The sequence below is a fragment of the Vitis riparia genome, chromosome 6 (assembly GCF_004353265.1).
Source record: "Vitis riparia cultivar Riparia Gloire de Montpellier isolate 1030 chromosome 6, EGFV_Vit.rip_1.0, whole genome shotgun sequence".
Taxonomy (NCBI): domain Eukaryota; kingdom Viridiplantae; phylum Streptophyta; class Magnoliopsida; order Vitales; family Vitaceae; genus Vitis; species Vitis riparia.
Window position 1 is genome coordinate 18,529,741 of NC_048436.1, and position 12,784 is coordinate 18,542,524.

The window sequence follows — 12,784 nt, forward strand, 5'->3', positions numbered from 1 at the left end:
ATTTTCAGGAATAGTATCATTAAAAAACAATTCTTAAAAATAATTTGGAGGAATAAAATTTTACTTCACAACTCAAATATAAAAAATAATTTTGTCAACTTATTTTCCATAAAGATAGTACACACTTATGTTTCGGTACAATGTTTTTAAAGCATTTTTCATATTTTCAATTATTAATCAAAATAATTTTTTAGAATAAATTTTTGAAATTTTATTTTGGATTGAAATTTTTTTTTAAATAATAAAAAATTATTTTCAAGAACCGACCTTATTTTCATTATTACTTTCCTACATTTAATGCAACGGGAAAACTAATGGGTAAATGATGTGTTCTTCTCTGTTCCTATCCTTTATTTTCATTGAATTTTAAATTACACCTCCACAACTCATAACAGCTGCATGTCATAAATATTCACAGTGGTATATGGATTTTTTTTTTGGTACCTTGGAAAAGCTAAACAAATAATTTCTTAATTGCAAAAAAAAAAAAAAAAATCGCACTGTATGCCCACATTTTTCCCTCAAAAAATGGAATTTAAGTGTAGAAACGCTCCGGAGAAGGGAGGGCAAAGGAAGAAGGAACGATGGCGAACAAGTTGATCAGTGAGATGGGTCTCCCCACATCAATAGCCAACATCTTCGCTGCTCGCAACATCACTACTGCCAAGGTAACCTCCCCACTAACCCTTTAATCTTTCGTAGAAAATTGGAATCATATTTTCCATAGGTATCGTGTGGTTTCAGGAAGCATTATCTCTAACCGAATTCGAATTGATGGAGTTATTGGATGTGGGTATGGCGCGAGTAACATCTGCAGTGGCACACATCAGCGAAATCGTCTCGCCACCGACGCAAACTGTAAGAATCATCGCTACTTGCAAAACCCATCATTCCATTTTCACAGAAACAGAATTGGAAATGTGGGTTACAGTCGTTGTGTTTTGTAGGCCCTGTCACTGATGGAGCAGAGGGTTCAGAATGAGTATATGGCTGGCCATCTTCCCACACGCCTCAAAGGGTTGGACGAGGCTTTAGGGGGTGGAATCCCATTTGGTGTTCTTACTGAGTTGGTTGGTCCTCCCGGAATTGGCAAAACCCAAGTATGTTTTTTGGTTTTGAGATTTTATTTTTCCCTAATTGTTGTGTTCCAATTTTTATCAAGATATTGATGGTTGGGATTACCAATTTGTTGCTGGAACTAACATACAAACATGAGAAATAAGAAGGAAACTTTCAGAATCGATATCACAAAAATTTGAAGAAAATGATATAGGTATTGGGTTTGATTATGAGCTTTGCTACTATGGGCATTTCTTGTTTTTGTTTTTTTGTTTTTTTTTTTTGGTCAATTTGCTTTTCTTCTTAGTGTGTCTAGCTTCATAAAAAGTTTCACTCCCTTTATCAAAGATAACAATAATTCTCCATTGTTTGGTCCACTGGGAAAACAGGGAATGTGGGATTTGCAAGATACAAGACTACATTTTTTGGTGCCTATTTTGAAAAGATATACATATGAGAAGAGCTATTGCATGACTAATACTGAGAAGCAGGCATTTTATTTAATGAGTTCATATTGCAATCAAATATGACCTTGGAGTATGTGCATTCTTTTATGGGAAGTATCTGCCTGAGACAGGTTGAATTGTTGTCTATTTGATGGAATTGCAGTTTTGCCTTAAACTCTCATTATTGGCTTCTCTGCCTGCAAGTTATGGAGGCTTAGATGGCCGTGTAATATATATTGATGCCGAATCCAAGTTTAGTTCAAGAAGGTATTTGCTTCTAGTAATTCAGGTTTGTGACATAATTTTCATTGCTATGTTTTAACAAGACATGACAACTGTTCATAATTTGAACATTTCTTTCTGCAGGATGATAGAAATTGGATCAAAGAGTTTCCCAGAAATATTCCATGTGGAAGGAATGGCAAAGGAGGCATGCCCACTGTTTATCCGGTTTTTATTGTTTTCATTTGTTAATTTTATAGCAGAATTGAGGATCTCAAAAGGGCATTTTTAATTTATTTTGCAGATGGCCGGGAGGATCCTAGTTTTGAGGCCAACATCACTGTCTGAATTTACTGAGAGGTGTTTCCTAAAATATAACTTGAGTCCAATAGATGTTATTTTGTTGGTAAATCTGACTTATTTTCCATCAGTAGAGAATTTATGCAAATCTATCTGCTGATTGGAATATAACCCGAGTCTAATGAATATTATCTTGTTGATAAATTTGATTTTTGTCCCTAATGCATGAGTTAGCATAGCCAAGCATCTCCTTAGTCCACCTGTGGTTTCTGAAGTTCAGTATCAATCATGTTAAACCCACAATTTTTTTAATTATGCTCCAATGTTCCACCATGCTATCCATTTTTCAATCACATGTTTAATTTAGTTCATTTATTAAAAAATCCAAAATTGTCTATCTTTTGGATTAAGCTAAATGAAAGGTGCATCATGTTTCTAATGAATAATTAAAAGTACATGCGCTGCTGAGAAATTCCTTGAAGCTTTTCTTCCCTTTGTCTTTCTTACTTCTGTATATGAACAAGTCAAGAGGCTACTTAATTCCTTTTTTGAGTTTTAATTATGTAATTTATTTCCAGCTTACAGCACATTAAGATTTCACTTCTCCAAAATCATGTGAAGTTGCTTGTGATTGATAGCATGGCTGCTCTTGTTACAGGGTGAGTTTTAATATTGAAATGATATGTGTCTAGACCTTTTTATTTGGACTCAGATCAAGCTGCCACACTTCCACATCAGCTACTCTTGTTGCATGAAATAGTATAACTACCCTTACTTGAGATTGAGCGATATTTTATCTGCAGCTATTTGCTTTAGATCTCTAGTATAAATGTCTATTATATTCTATTATGTATTATAAAATATATATATTGTTATTGGGAACTAAAATTCTGGTTTTTTCTGAAAAGGATAACCTCAAATATCTGATCTGTGTAGAACCAGCCTTCAATACAATCGTTTACTTTTCCTCTCAAAGGTGAATTTATTATTGTATTGAGTTCTCTCATGCAATGGAATTCGTAATCTTGGTTCTGTTCACATTATACTTTGTCAGTCATTGGCTTGGGTATTTCCTTATCTTAAGAGGGAATGGTGAAAGAAATGTTGTAAATCTAAGAAATAAAATCTGCCAAATTCTTTTGAATCTAACACTGAGAGGAGAGGGAGGGATGTTTGAATGCTTTTATTTCTGCCAATTTTCACCCTATTTCTTTTTTCTTACTTGAGTATCAGAAGCTTCAGCCTAGATGGCAGTGTCTGGCACTGAATGTATTGAATTCAACTCAATTCAGCCTTAATCTGATTGATTGGGGTCAGCTACAAAAATCCTATTTGGCAATTTAACTTTATTTAAGGGTCATGTCCTCTATTAATTCCTCGCTAATCATATATTTCACCACCTTGACCAATGTTCCATTTGACCTTTTTCTTTTCATTTCACTGTCTGCTACTTTAATCAAGTCATTCTTTTTTGCTTGTGCATTCATTAGTTTTTGTATATCGCCCAGCCATTTTAAATGACTTTCATTTCTTCCTTGTGTTGCCCATGATTGAAGCAATCTCTAACTTCTCATGAATGCATTCATTTTGCCCTCTAGCATTTGTATTGTAACTCTGCTTGGTGTGCTGATTTCAGCCTCATCCGTTTTCTGGGCATTTTTCATTAACTGCCTAACATTGTGTATCATATGCCATCTGAATCTGTAGACTCTCTAGACAATATTTCAAACTTGTGTATCATAATGGCTGCATTGTGCATCCTTATTAAGTAATTTTTACCCTGTAATAGAAAATTGTAGTTCTAATGTTACCTACATTTATGTGTGGAACTTCTTGGAATTTTCAACTGTTGCTTGATGGAAACTTGTTTGGTCAATTTAATTCCTCAAAGTTAATCCCCCTTTCTTGTATTCTTCAGGTTTTCTGACACCATTGTTGCATGTTCTATCTCCATATGCTCTACGGCATGAATTGTAGTTTCCTTTTTTCTGGGCATAAATTTGGTCTGACCTTAGGAGTCCATACAAAATCCAAGCATAGATACTAGCTGGATGATGCACCTTGCCTTCTGGCTTTTGTGATATTTAGGCATTGTCCACCATTTTTGTTTTTCAGGGAATATGACCAGGGGCCTACCAGACAACATTCATTGGGTTGGCATATTTCTTTTATTAAGTGAGGATCATATCCCTTTAACTTTTGGTTTCTTGGAACTTCTTGGCTACATATTATTTTTTCTGGTCAAGTGATATTACATTTTTGACATCTCTAGGTCAGTTGCAGAATTTTCACGAATTCCTATTGTAGTGACAAACCAGGTGAGGTCTCAAAGCCATGACGGAACCTCGCAATATTCCTTCCAAGGTGCAGTGGCAAAATTAGATTGTGAAACCTTCTGCCCAAAATTATTAACACTATAATCTATTCTTTGCAGTGAATAACAGGGTGATTCTCAACATTAGATAATTTAGATTGTGAAAGCTTCTGGCCTGATTATTAATCCTATAATTTATCCCTTGCAGTGGAGAGCAGGGGTGAAACTGTAGATGACCACACGAGATTTGATTCTCATCTTGTTGCTGCTTTGGGGATTCATTGGGCTCATGCTGTAACCATTCGTCTTGTGCTTGAGGCTAAAGCAGGTTAGCATAAGACTTACATTAACTTTAAATGATCCTAGGCTGTCATGATAGGTGAACCTGACAGCATCTATAATATCCATTTTTCTTTCAGTATGCCAAAAGGAAAAAAAAAATCAAGTAGTTAATGTTCCCAGTAAGCATAAACCGCTGTTTTAGTTGGCCCTATCACAATACGACTGTTATTTGATTTATCCATTCAGTTTTTGGAGGAAAGTTGTTTTTATGCTTGTGCTGTTATGGAATATCTGATGCACAAACACAACAAAACCTTTTTTTCTGAGCAAATTCTTGCTTTTCTTTTACCCTCTGCTCTGGGTCAATTCGTACCTCATTATGAAACCTAAATTTCATCACTACTTCTGCATGATTTGGACCCAAGGATGTGTTATTTTTCTGCAAAATACTTGTCTGAGGCCATTTTGACCCATTAGAATTTTTCTAGACCCATCATGTCTGGGTGTCATGGGCAGTAATTATAGTACTTGGGTTTCAGACACATCTGAGTTGGCAGTTTTCTCCATGATGTGATCTCCTTACAATTGATGGTCTGGAAGATCTGTAAAAGATTCTATCCTCTGCCACTACTTTAGAGGCTTGGAACCTGGTACAACATCCAAACTTTTAATGTGCAAACCCAGGAAAAAAAATTCTTGAGTCGATACATGCCTTTAAAAGCTGTATCCCAAGAAGGCCATCATCTTCTCAAGGCCACAGTGCAGTTTTGAAGTCAAAACACAGCAGAATATTATGACTTTGAGAGCCAAGCCAACTCAAACTCCAACATGTTAAGGTAATCATAAGTGCTATCTCTGGATGGCTGAGTTGTGTGACCCATTACCAGCAAAGTTTGAACTTTATATCTTCATGTGGACTTAGATTGACAATAGATCAACCTTTTACAACCACAAGGATTTGTCTGAAAGTAAGCAAAGCTTATTAGGGATCTCATATTTTTCTTCAGAGGTAACAACTTTTTCCAAATTAGGGATTCTTTTGCCATCCTTTTTATATTTACAGTGCTTTAAATTTGAAATATTGAAACAATTTTTTTTTCTCAAGTGTTTGAAAAAAGCCATAATCAATGGGGATATATTTTAAACAGGAATACTTTTATACAATGAATAAATTTCTTCGTGTCTAAGCCAACATTAATCATTATTTTAAATGAGAGGATTCATTTCTATTAACATCTGAAAATCTATAACATTTTTTATTAGTATGAAATATGCTTTTTCTTCTTTTGCAGGTCAGAGGTTTCTGAAAGTGGCAAAATCTCCAATATCTCCACCTCTGGCATTCCCTTTCAACATAACTCCATCAGGGATCTCCTTGCTAAATGATGAGGGAATAGAAATGAAAGGACCACAGATAAGCACAATTCACTATCAAGGTTTGTTATCAGAACTTCTGTAGGGTGAAATTTGCAGAACAGTAATAGTGCAAACTGAAGAACCTACCAATGGCATTGTCCTACAGGGGAGCACATGTGAGGGTGGCACCCTTCATCTATTGATTTTTGCTTGCATGATTTTGATGAAAACAAATCCCCCAACAAATGATATCAGTACCATTACCTTGCCAAGATATTAGGGGGTCCACCTCTATGCCCATATGCATGAAAATGCTTTGAATGCCAGCTGTATTGTAGACTAAGCAAAACTTGCTTGAAGTATACAATTTGGGAAGCCTCATATTTTGCTTTAATGCTGAAATGCAGGCCACGAGGACATCATCAACTTTGACAGTGAAAGGTTGCAGTGATCAATCAGGACGCAAGCTGCATCAATCAATATGTAGGCATGTTGCAATTCTTATACCATGTACTGCTGACTCATTTGAACCGTGCTCCTATGTTACCTTTTACTTTTGAGGAAAATCCAATGAAGAACACATTCTTTATTCATTCACACATTTTTTTAAAAATGGTATCTTTTGTAGGTGAATGAACTTGGATAGAAACAGTGTAATTCCACTTCGCCGTATAAGATAGTTTAAACAGCTGTCATGAATTTGTCATGTGATAGATAAATTGGATTCCTCTTTGTAATAGACAGAACTGACTAGCATTATAACGAGATAAATTCTCAACTACCTGGGGTCGGCACTGAGTAGCTGGAATCCTGCTCTACCATTCTAAGCCTATTTAAAGCTGTGTGTCCTACTTCGGAATAGGTTTAAGTGTGTTAATATAGTTATCAACAAAATGTGGTGATATGTACTTGCTTCAACTTGAGACAACCGTGTCAATTTTTTTTTTTTTAATTTCTATCAATGAAATTGTAATACATGCTTCAATTTGAATCATAATTAGTATTTTGAGATATCAAATTCTATTTTGTCTAATCTAATTATTCAAAAAATGAAAAAACCCTTGAGGATTCTTAAGGGTATATCAGCAGTGAACCCTTTTGATATGTGGAAAAGGTGGGTAGTGGAGAAGTTGGGAGTTTAGTTTGAGGGTAATGTTTTGGGGTTTGTGTTCATATGGAGGTAAATGTTGAGTTTTAGTGTTTATGGTCATGTGATATGTACAAGATCTTGCATCACATAGACCTGGAGTTGGTTTGACAAGTACAGATGGAGAAGAATTAGGCTGCTTATAAGTCCTGTTGATCCTGGCTAAACCTGTCATTTAAGTGTTAGATTGGCTAGAAGCCAGGGAAAAGTAAAAAAATAAGAGGGCATCCTTCAGTTATTTTTGCCTATGTCTTGGCATTCCTGAATAGAACAAAATGGTAGAAGTGGGTTGTCCATCTTATGGTAATGGTCTGAAGGGCGAAGCTACAAACAAAAATATCCCTGTGTTAGCTAGTGTTTTTTAATATATTTGCTCAGGTTCTCATTACATTCAGAGAGGAAGGACTTTCTTTTATGTTGTTTTGTCTTTTTTGGTGAAGTGGACAGAGGGGGAACATGATGATTAAGAATTAAGAAGTGATCAAGCAAATTGAGAAGCACACAAACCGGGTGATTGTGATATTTCTTTTTCATTATAGAATTCAAAATTTTAAGTGTATTGATGATTATGTTGAAGGAAACAAATACTCATTGATCTAATCCATTTTTCTTTCTTTTATATTGGAAGGGAGGTCAGGATCAGCCAATGACAGTTTACTCATAATATAAAAAGGAATCGCCGCAACTTTTTGAGTCTCCGATGAAGGGTGGAAAGTAGAGAGCTATTGCTTGTTGCATGTGAGGGTGAAATTTGAACTGAATTGCTGAGAGAGTGAGAGAGTAGGAGAGAGAGGAAAAGAAGAATAGGAGTAGAGATGTTAAAGGAAAAATGTTCACAAGATGAAGACATTCTCAGTTTAGGCATAAGATTTGGTAAAAGGATTCAAAAAGGATACTGCCAGAGAGTTGGGGATTTTATATTAGGAAGACTGTTCTTTATTGAGCTTGAACTTGAGTTTAGCATGCAGATTGTGACTGCCTTTGAGTATTTGTTTCTTTCTTTTTGGTTTCCTTCATTTCTTTTCTAACATAATTTAGATTTTGTCTGAGCATCTTTGGCACTTTTCCCATTGAACACACCCTCTTAACTCTGGTAATGCTATAGATCTTACTCTGCTAATAAACTTTCATTTGGCCAGCTGGTTAGAATTATTATTATAGTTTCTTTACTCTCTGAAGCTCCAGAAATCAGAGCTTAGACATTATACAAGGTTGTAAGCATTGTTTTTTCTTGCACTAACCAACCACTATTTGTTTCAGATGCAATGGATTCATGCAGACCAGCAGACAAGGAACACATAATTTAAGGTAATGACTTACACCTAAAAGATATAATCATACCTGCTATTTGTTCTATTATCATGAATCTCCAGTAAGGAGTAGAGAAGTGGCAACATTGAGTTTCCATAAATAGTCAGCATTCGGCTGTACCCTGTCAAGGTGTCTAGCCGGTTAAGGCAAATGCTAGGATATCTGTGGTAGAGGTGTATGATCCTAGGTTTGATTTCTGTTGTTTGTTGAACCAGTGCTGGTTGTGACAGGCACTATCAGTACCCAGAGATTTTGGGTCCCTATGGAGCGTCCAAGGGGCTCGGCCATAGGAAGTTTCTTGGTTATTTAAAAAGAAAAAAGGCTGCAATATCCCCATGAAAGTCCAAAGGGCTTGGTCATGGGAGGTTCATCGACGAAAAAAAAAAAAATAGGCGGCAAAGATCATGATGGCATGATGAGGGTGATACCATGTGATCATGTACCAAAGCAAAATCTTATTAGTTTATGAGTCAGATCTTTGGAACAAGAATACCTTAGCATGCACTCCATCAAGATTCAAAAGATTTATTCTTGTTTATTATTTGTAGGAACCGAGGAAAAAGAGCTTTTAAACTATACAAGGAACTGGGTTGGGTTGTTTGTTTGTTTGCTCTCGCCTAAAGAAGACATAAAAGTACTCCACAGTCCACACCCTTCAAGAATGGTTTCTCAAGACAAAAGGAAAATATTATATGCACCCAAAGCACACAAAGATTGACTGGTTTTTAAGGTTTCTTTCCTTTCTTCTCTTAGGCTTTTCCATTTTATATCATTTCTCTCCACACACCAGGATTGCTTTGAATCTTCTTTTCCTTAGGTCTCTCAGTTGTGTTATGTGAATCATCCACTTAGCCACCATTCTCACTTTGGGTATCAATGGTTTCCAAACCCCTGTTGATTTTAAGTTCCGCTTCCTCTCCGATTTTAAAGGATAATATCGGTATTATAAAAATTTTATCAAACACGGAAATATTTATTAATAAATGCTCAAAAAGAGCTTTTAATTCGTCAAAAATCGATCCAAACAAGGTCTAAGCTCAAAAGCAAATCTTCATTAAATTAAACGAATCTCGGATTATGTGAATTGGCATGCCTTTTTTTTTTATTGTATGTTTTGGCATCTTAATCTCCTCGAAATTTTTTATGCTTAGTATATGGTATACTACATAATAAAAGATCATATATTAATTAGTGGCATGGTGCATATTATATTAATTAGTGGCATTGTATTTGTTGGCCATGATGGACCACCTTGATGTATAATCTTCTTTCTTTCTTAATTCTGATTTGTTTAATGTGCATTGCCTCTTGTGGCAACTGGCCTTAACCCCTCAAAAAAAAAAAAGGGAAAAAATAATCTCTTTCCTTAAAATAGTCGATGGTCGATGGAGATAGAATGATACCGAAAATTGTCGCGTTTAAATGTGGCCCTTGTGGAAAAGCCCAAAGGTTGAATCAACTTTTTGCAATAGTGCTTTTAAAGCCATCAGGTCCTATCATTTTCCTTAAAAAAAATAAAAAGAAAATACTCGTTTAGGCCTCCTTTTCTTTTTTCCCTTTTTTTTTTTTCTTTTTTGTCGGTTTAATCACTGTAGATTTAATGGCTTTGATGGTACGTGTTCGGTGTGATATTCGTGAGTTTTTAATTATATAATAATATAAAAAAATGGTTAGCATCGTTTTCACACCTCATTTTCTTTGCTACCAAACAAAAAAAAAAAAGGTATTTTGGTATGCTTTTAAGTCAATTAATTAATAGGTAAGTGACAGAATCAATCATCTTGCAAAGTAAATAGTATATTCAGTTTAAGAAATATTATTTTTATCAAAATAATATTTAAAATCTAATAATTTATAATTATTAAAAAAAAGTGATGTTTGGTAAAATTTAATAGTAATTATTTAAGTTGATTTTAAATTAAATATATTTATTGTTGACTTAAAATTTATTATTTAATTTTTACTTTTAAGTATTAAGATTATTTGATAAAATTAATTTAAAATTTATTCTAAATTATCAAATTAACATATTTATTCCTCATAAATTATAATTAAAGAAAATTGGTTAACAATGGAGGTCTTAATGTAAAGGTAATTAGAGTAATTATGGATAAAAAAAATAAAATAAAGATTTAAAACTTAAGAATAAGTTAATTATTTTTATTTATTAGTTAAAGTTATTTTTTATTTTAAATCGTATCATTAAGTTATTTTATTAAATATAAATAATTTATTTAAGGACTTAAATTAAATTATTAAGTCACTTTAAGTTATTAAACAATCATCTACTAAAATTCAAAATATAAAAAATATTAATAGAGATTTAATTATGAATTAAAAAAGTTTTATAATTGTAATATTTAAAAAAAAAATACATATGGATCTAATTTTAGTCCAAAAGGGCATTGAGTTAGAGTGAACAAAATCAAACTATAGACCTATAGGTTGTCCATAAAATAAAGATTGAATCAAAGTACGAACTAATGGTGTTGAGACCTTGAAGATTGAGTGTGTCTCACGTTGTGAGGAGTGATTATTGAATATAAAATAATTATTTGTACTTATTTTATTTTTTTACCTCTTATATTTAATAATCATATGTGACATGTGAAGGAAAAAGAAATTATATAAAGTCTCATAGGATTGACCGGTTTGATTCGGTGGATAATACACCCCGGTTATCAGCTATAATTGAGTTGTATGTCTGCCTTGGCGTTGTGATGAATGATGATGAGCATGGGAAAGGGAAACAACTTAGGATTCAACAGTTCGGGGAGCCTTTTGATGGTCCTGATTTGTCAGAAAAGTTTGGGAGATCTCCTTTTGTCACGTTGAATGCGTGATGTCGACCGCACAGGAGCCGGTCTCTTCACGCCAATTATAAATAAATAAATAAATAAATATGGGGTTGGATAAGGGCATTTAGGTGATTACACATATGAAAAAGTAGTGGTACGATACCAGCATTTTTCTTTTTCTTTTTCTTTATTTTATTTTATATTTTTTTTCGTTTCCCATTGATTCAGACTTGGCAATAATGGCGGGTTGAGGAGAGAGAATAGAATAAAATATTTTAAAATTTTAAATTTTAAAAAAAGAAAAAGGAAAAATATAAGAGTTTGACTAAGGATAATGATAGAAAAGGTAATTTCCATGAATGGAGAGGAAGCGTCCACGTCCCCCTAGGCACAAACCTCGTACACAACCTTGCCGACAATATACCCACCAAAAAAGGAAACCCCATTTCTACTTTCCCATTTTACACTTTTTTTTTTTTTTTTCTTTAATATTATACATGCCCATACCTTCTTTTATATATATATATATATTATCTCATTGCATTGATACCCTCGAAAATTGTCATATCTACAAGACTTCCACACAAAGCAAAAGGTCGTTTGGCCACGAAGCTATGTGTATTTTTTAAATGCAATTGACTTGCTTTTCCTAGGTTTAATATTTTAAATTAAGGTTGAATAATAAAATAAATCAATATCATTAATTAATCACTGCTTTTTTTTCTTTTTTCTTTTTTTTTTTGAAGTTTTATAGCCGAAAAAAAAAGGATTTGGAATAAGTATAGTGGTAGAACACAGCATATCGGCAGCCGTTTTTTTTTAATTATTAATTTTTACTATTATAGTATTTTATATTTTCATCTTGAGCCATACAAGACTTCTACGTAAAAAAAATATTATCAGTATTTGAAAAAAAAGGATTTTTATAATGATGGTGGACCTTTGGCTTTTAATTTTTAAGTACTTTTGTTTTTATAAATTATTAATTTATTGTTATTATTAAATTATTTTTTAGGGAAAAAATCTTCTCCGTCCATGAACCATTTGGAAACTTATAAGCAAGAGGGCGGGTTGGGCAAAGTCTAGAATCAAGTACGTGGAGGAGGGTGATTGGTCGAGGGAGGGACCCAAGATAGCGTTGTTGATACGAATACGATTGTGGGGATGAGGTGACTTGTGGAACCGGATATTGCCGGTGGAAGAGTCATAATCAAGGTGGTGGGGATGGTTGGTTGAAGTTACTAGAATTAGCAAAGAAGCTTAGTAAAAGGTTTTAAGGTAGGAGGATTACCCTAAGAGGAAGGTACTAATTGTTCGTGACTATGAAAAAAAATATCGTATATGCCTGTCCCTTTCTCTCTCCCACAATTCTGCCTTTCCACTGCCACGTGTCGGTTGAGAAAAAGACGCTCGCATATAATTAGTTTGTCTTGCCATTATTTTGTTCACGACTTTGAAGCCCCACTCGGGACCCCAATTTTTATGCTTAATTTTCTCTTTAATCTTTTTCTCCCCAAAATTAATAAATTTATGGAACTTAATATATAAA

The 12,784-nt window shown here is 33.9% G+C and overlaps 1 protein-coding gene across 12 annotated transcripts; it reads left to right on the forward strand.

The window, feature by feature from the left end:
* The first annotated feature begins 504 nt into the window (after positions 1-504).
* On the forward strand, positions 505-12,338 carry LOC117915850 (DNA repair protein RAD51 homolog 2-like). Of its 12 annotated transcripts, none has more exons than XR_004651463.1 (15): positions 506-668; positions 745-858; positions 948-1,100; positions 1,669-1,772; positions 1,872-1,935; positions 2,032-2,087; positions 2,606-2,686; positions 4,143-4,202; positions 4,300-4,391; positions 4,550-4,669; positions 5,916-6,059; positions 6,387-6,466; positions 7,567-7,636; positions 8,387-8,434; positions 8,986-9,239. XR_004651463.1 is itself a non-coding variant. In XM_034831572.1 (13 exons), the coding sequence occupies exons 1-12, from the start codon at positions 585-587 to the stop codon at positions 6,428-6,430; spliced, it is 1,116 nt and encodes a 371-aa protein (XP_034687463.1). In that variant the 5' UTR covers positions 506-584; the 3' UTR covers positions 6,431-6,466; positions 8,387-8,826. The 12 variants fall into 12 exon arrangements, 6 of the variants coding, with proteins under 6 accessions (XP_034687465.1, XP_034687463.1, XP_034687464.1 ...); XR_004651465.1 differs by having other exon boundaries at positions 6,387-6,462; XR_004651461.1 differs by lacking the exons at positions 7,567-7,636; positions 8,986-9,239 and adding an exon at positions 12,251-12,338.
* The last annotated feature ends 446 nt before the right edge of the window (positions 12,339-12,784 follow it).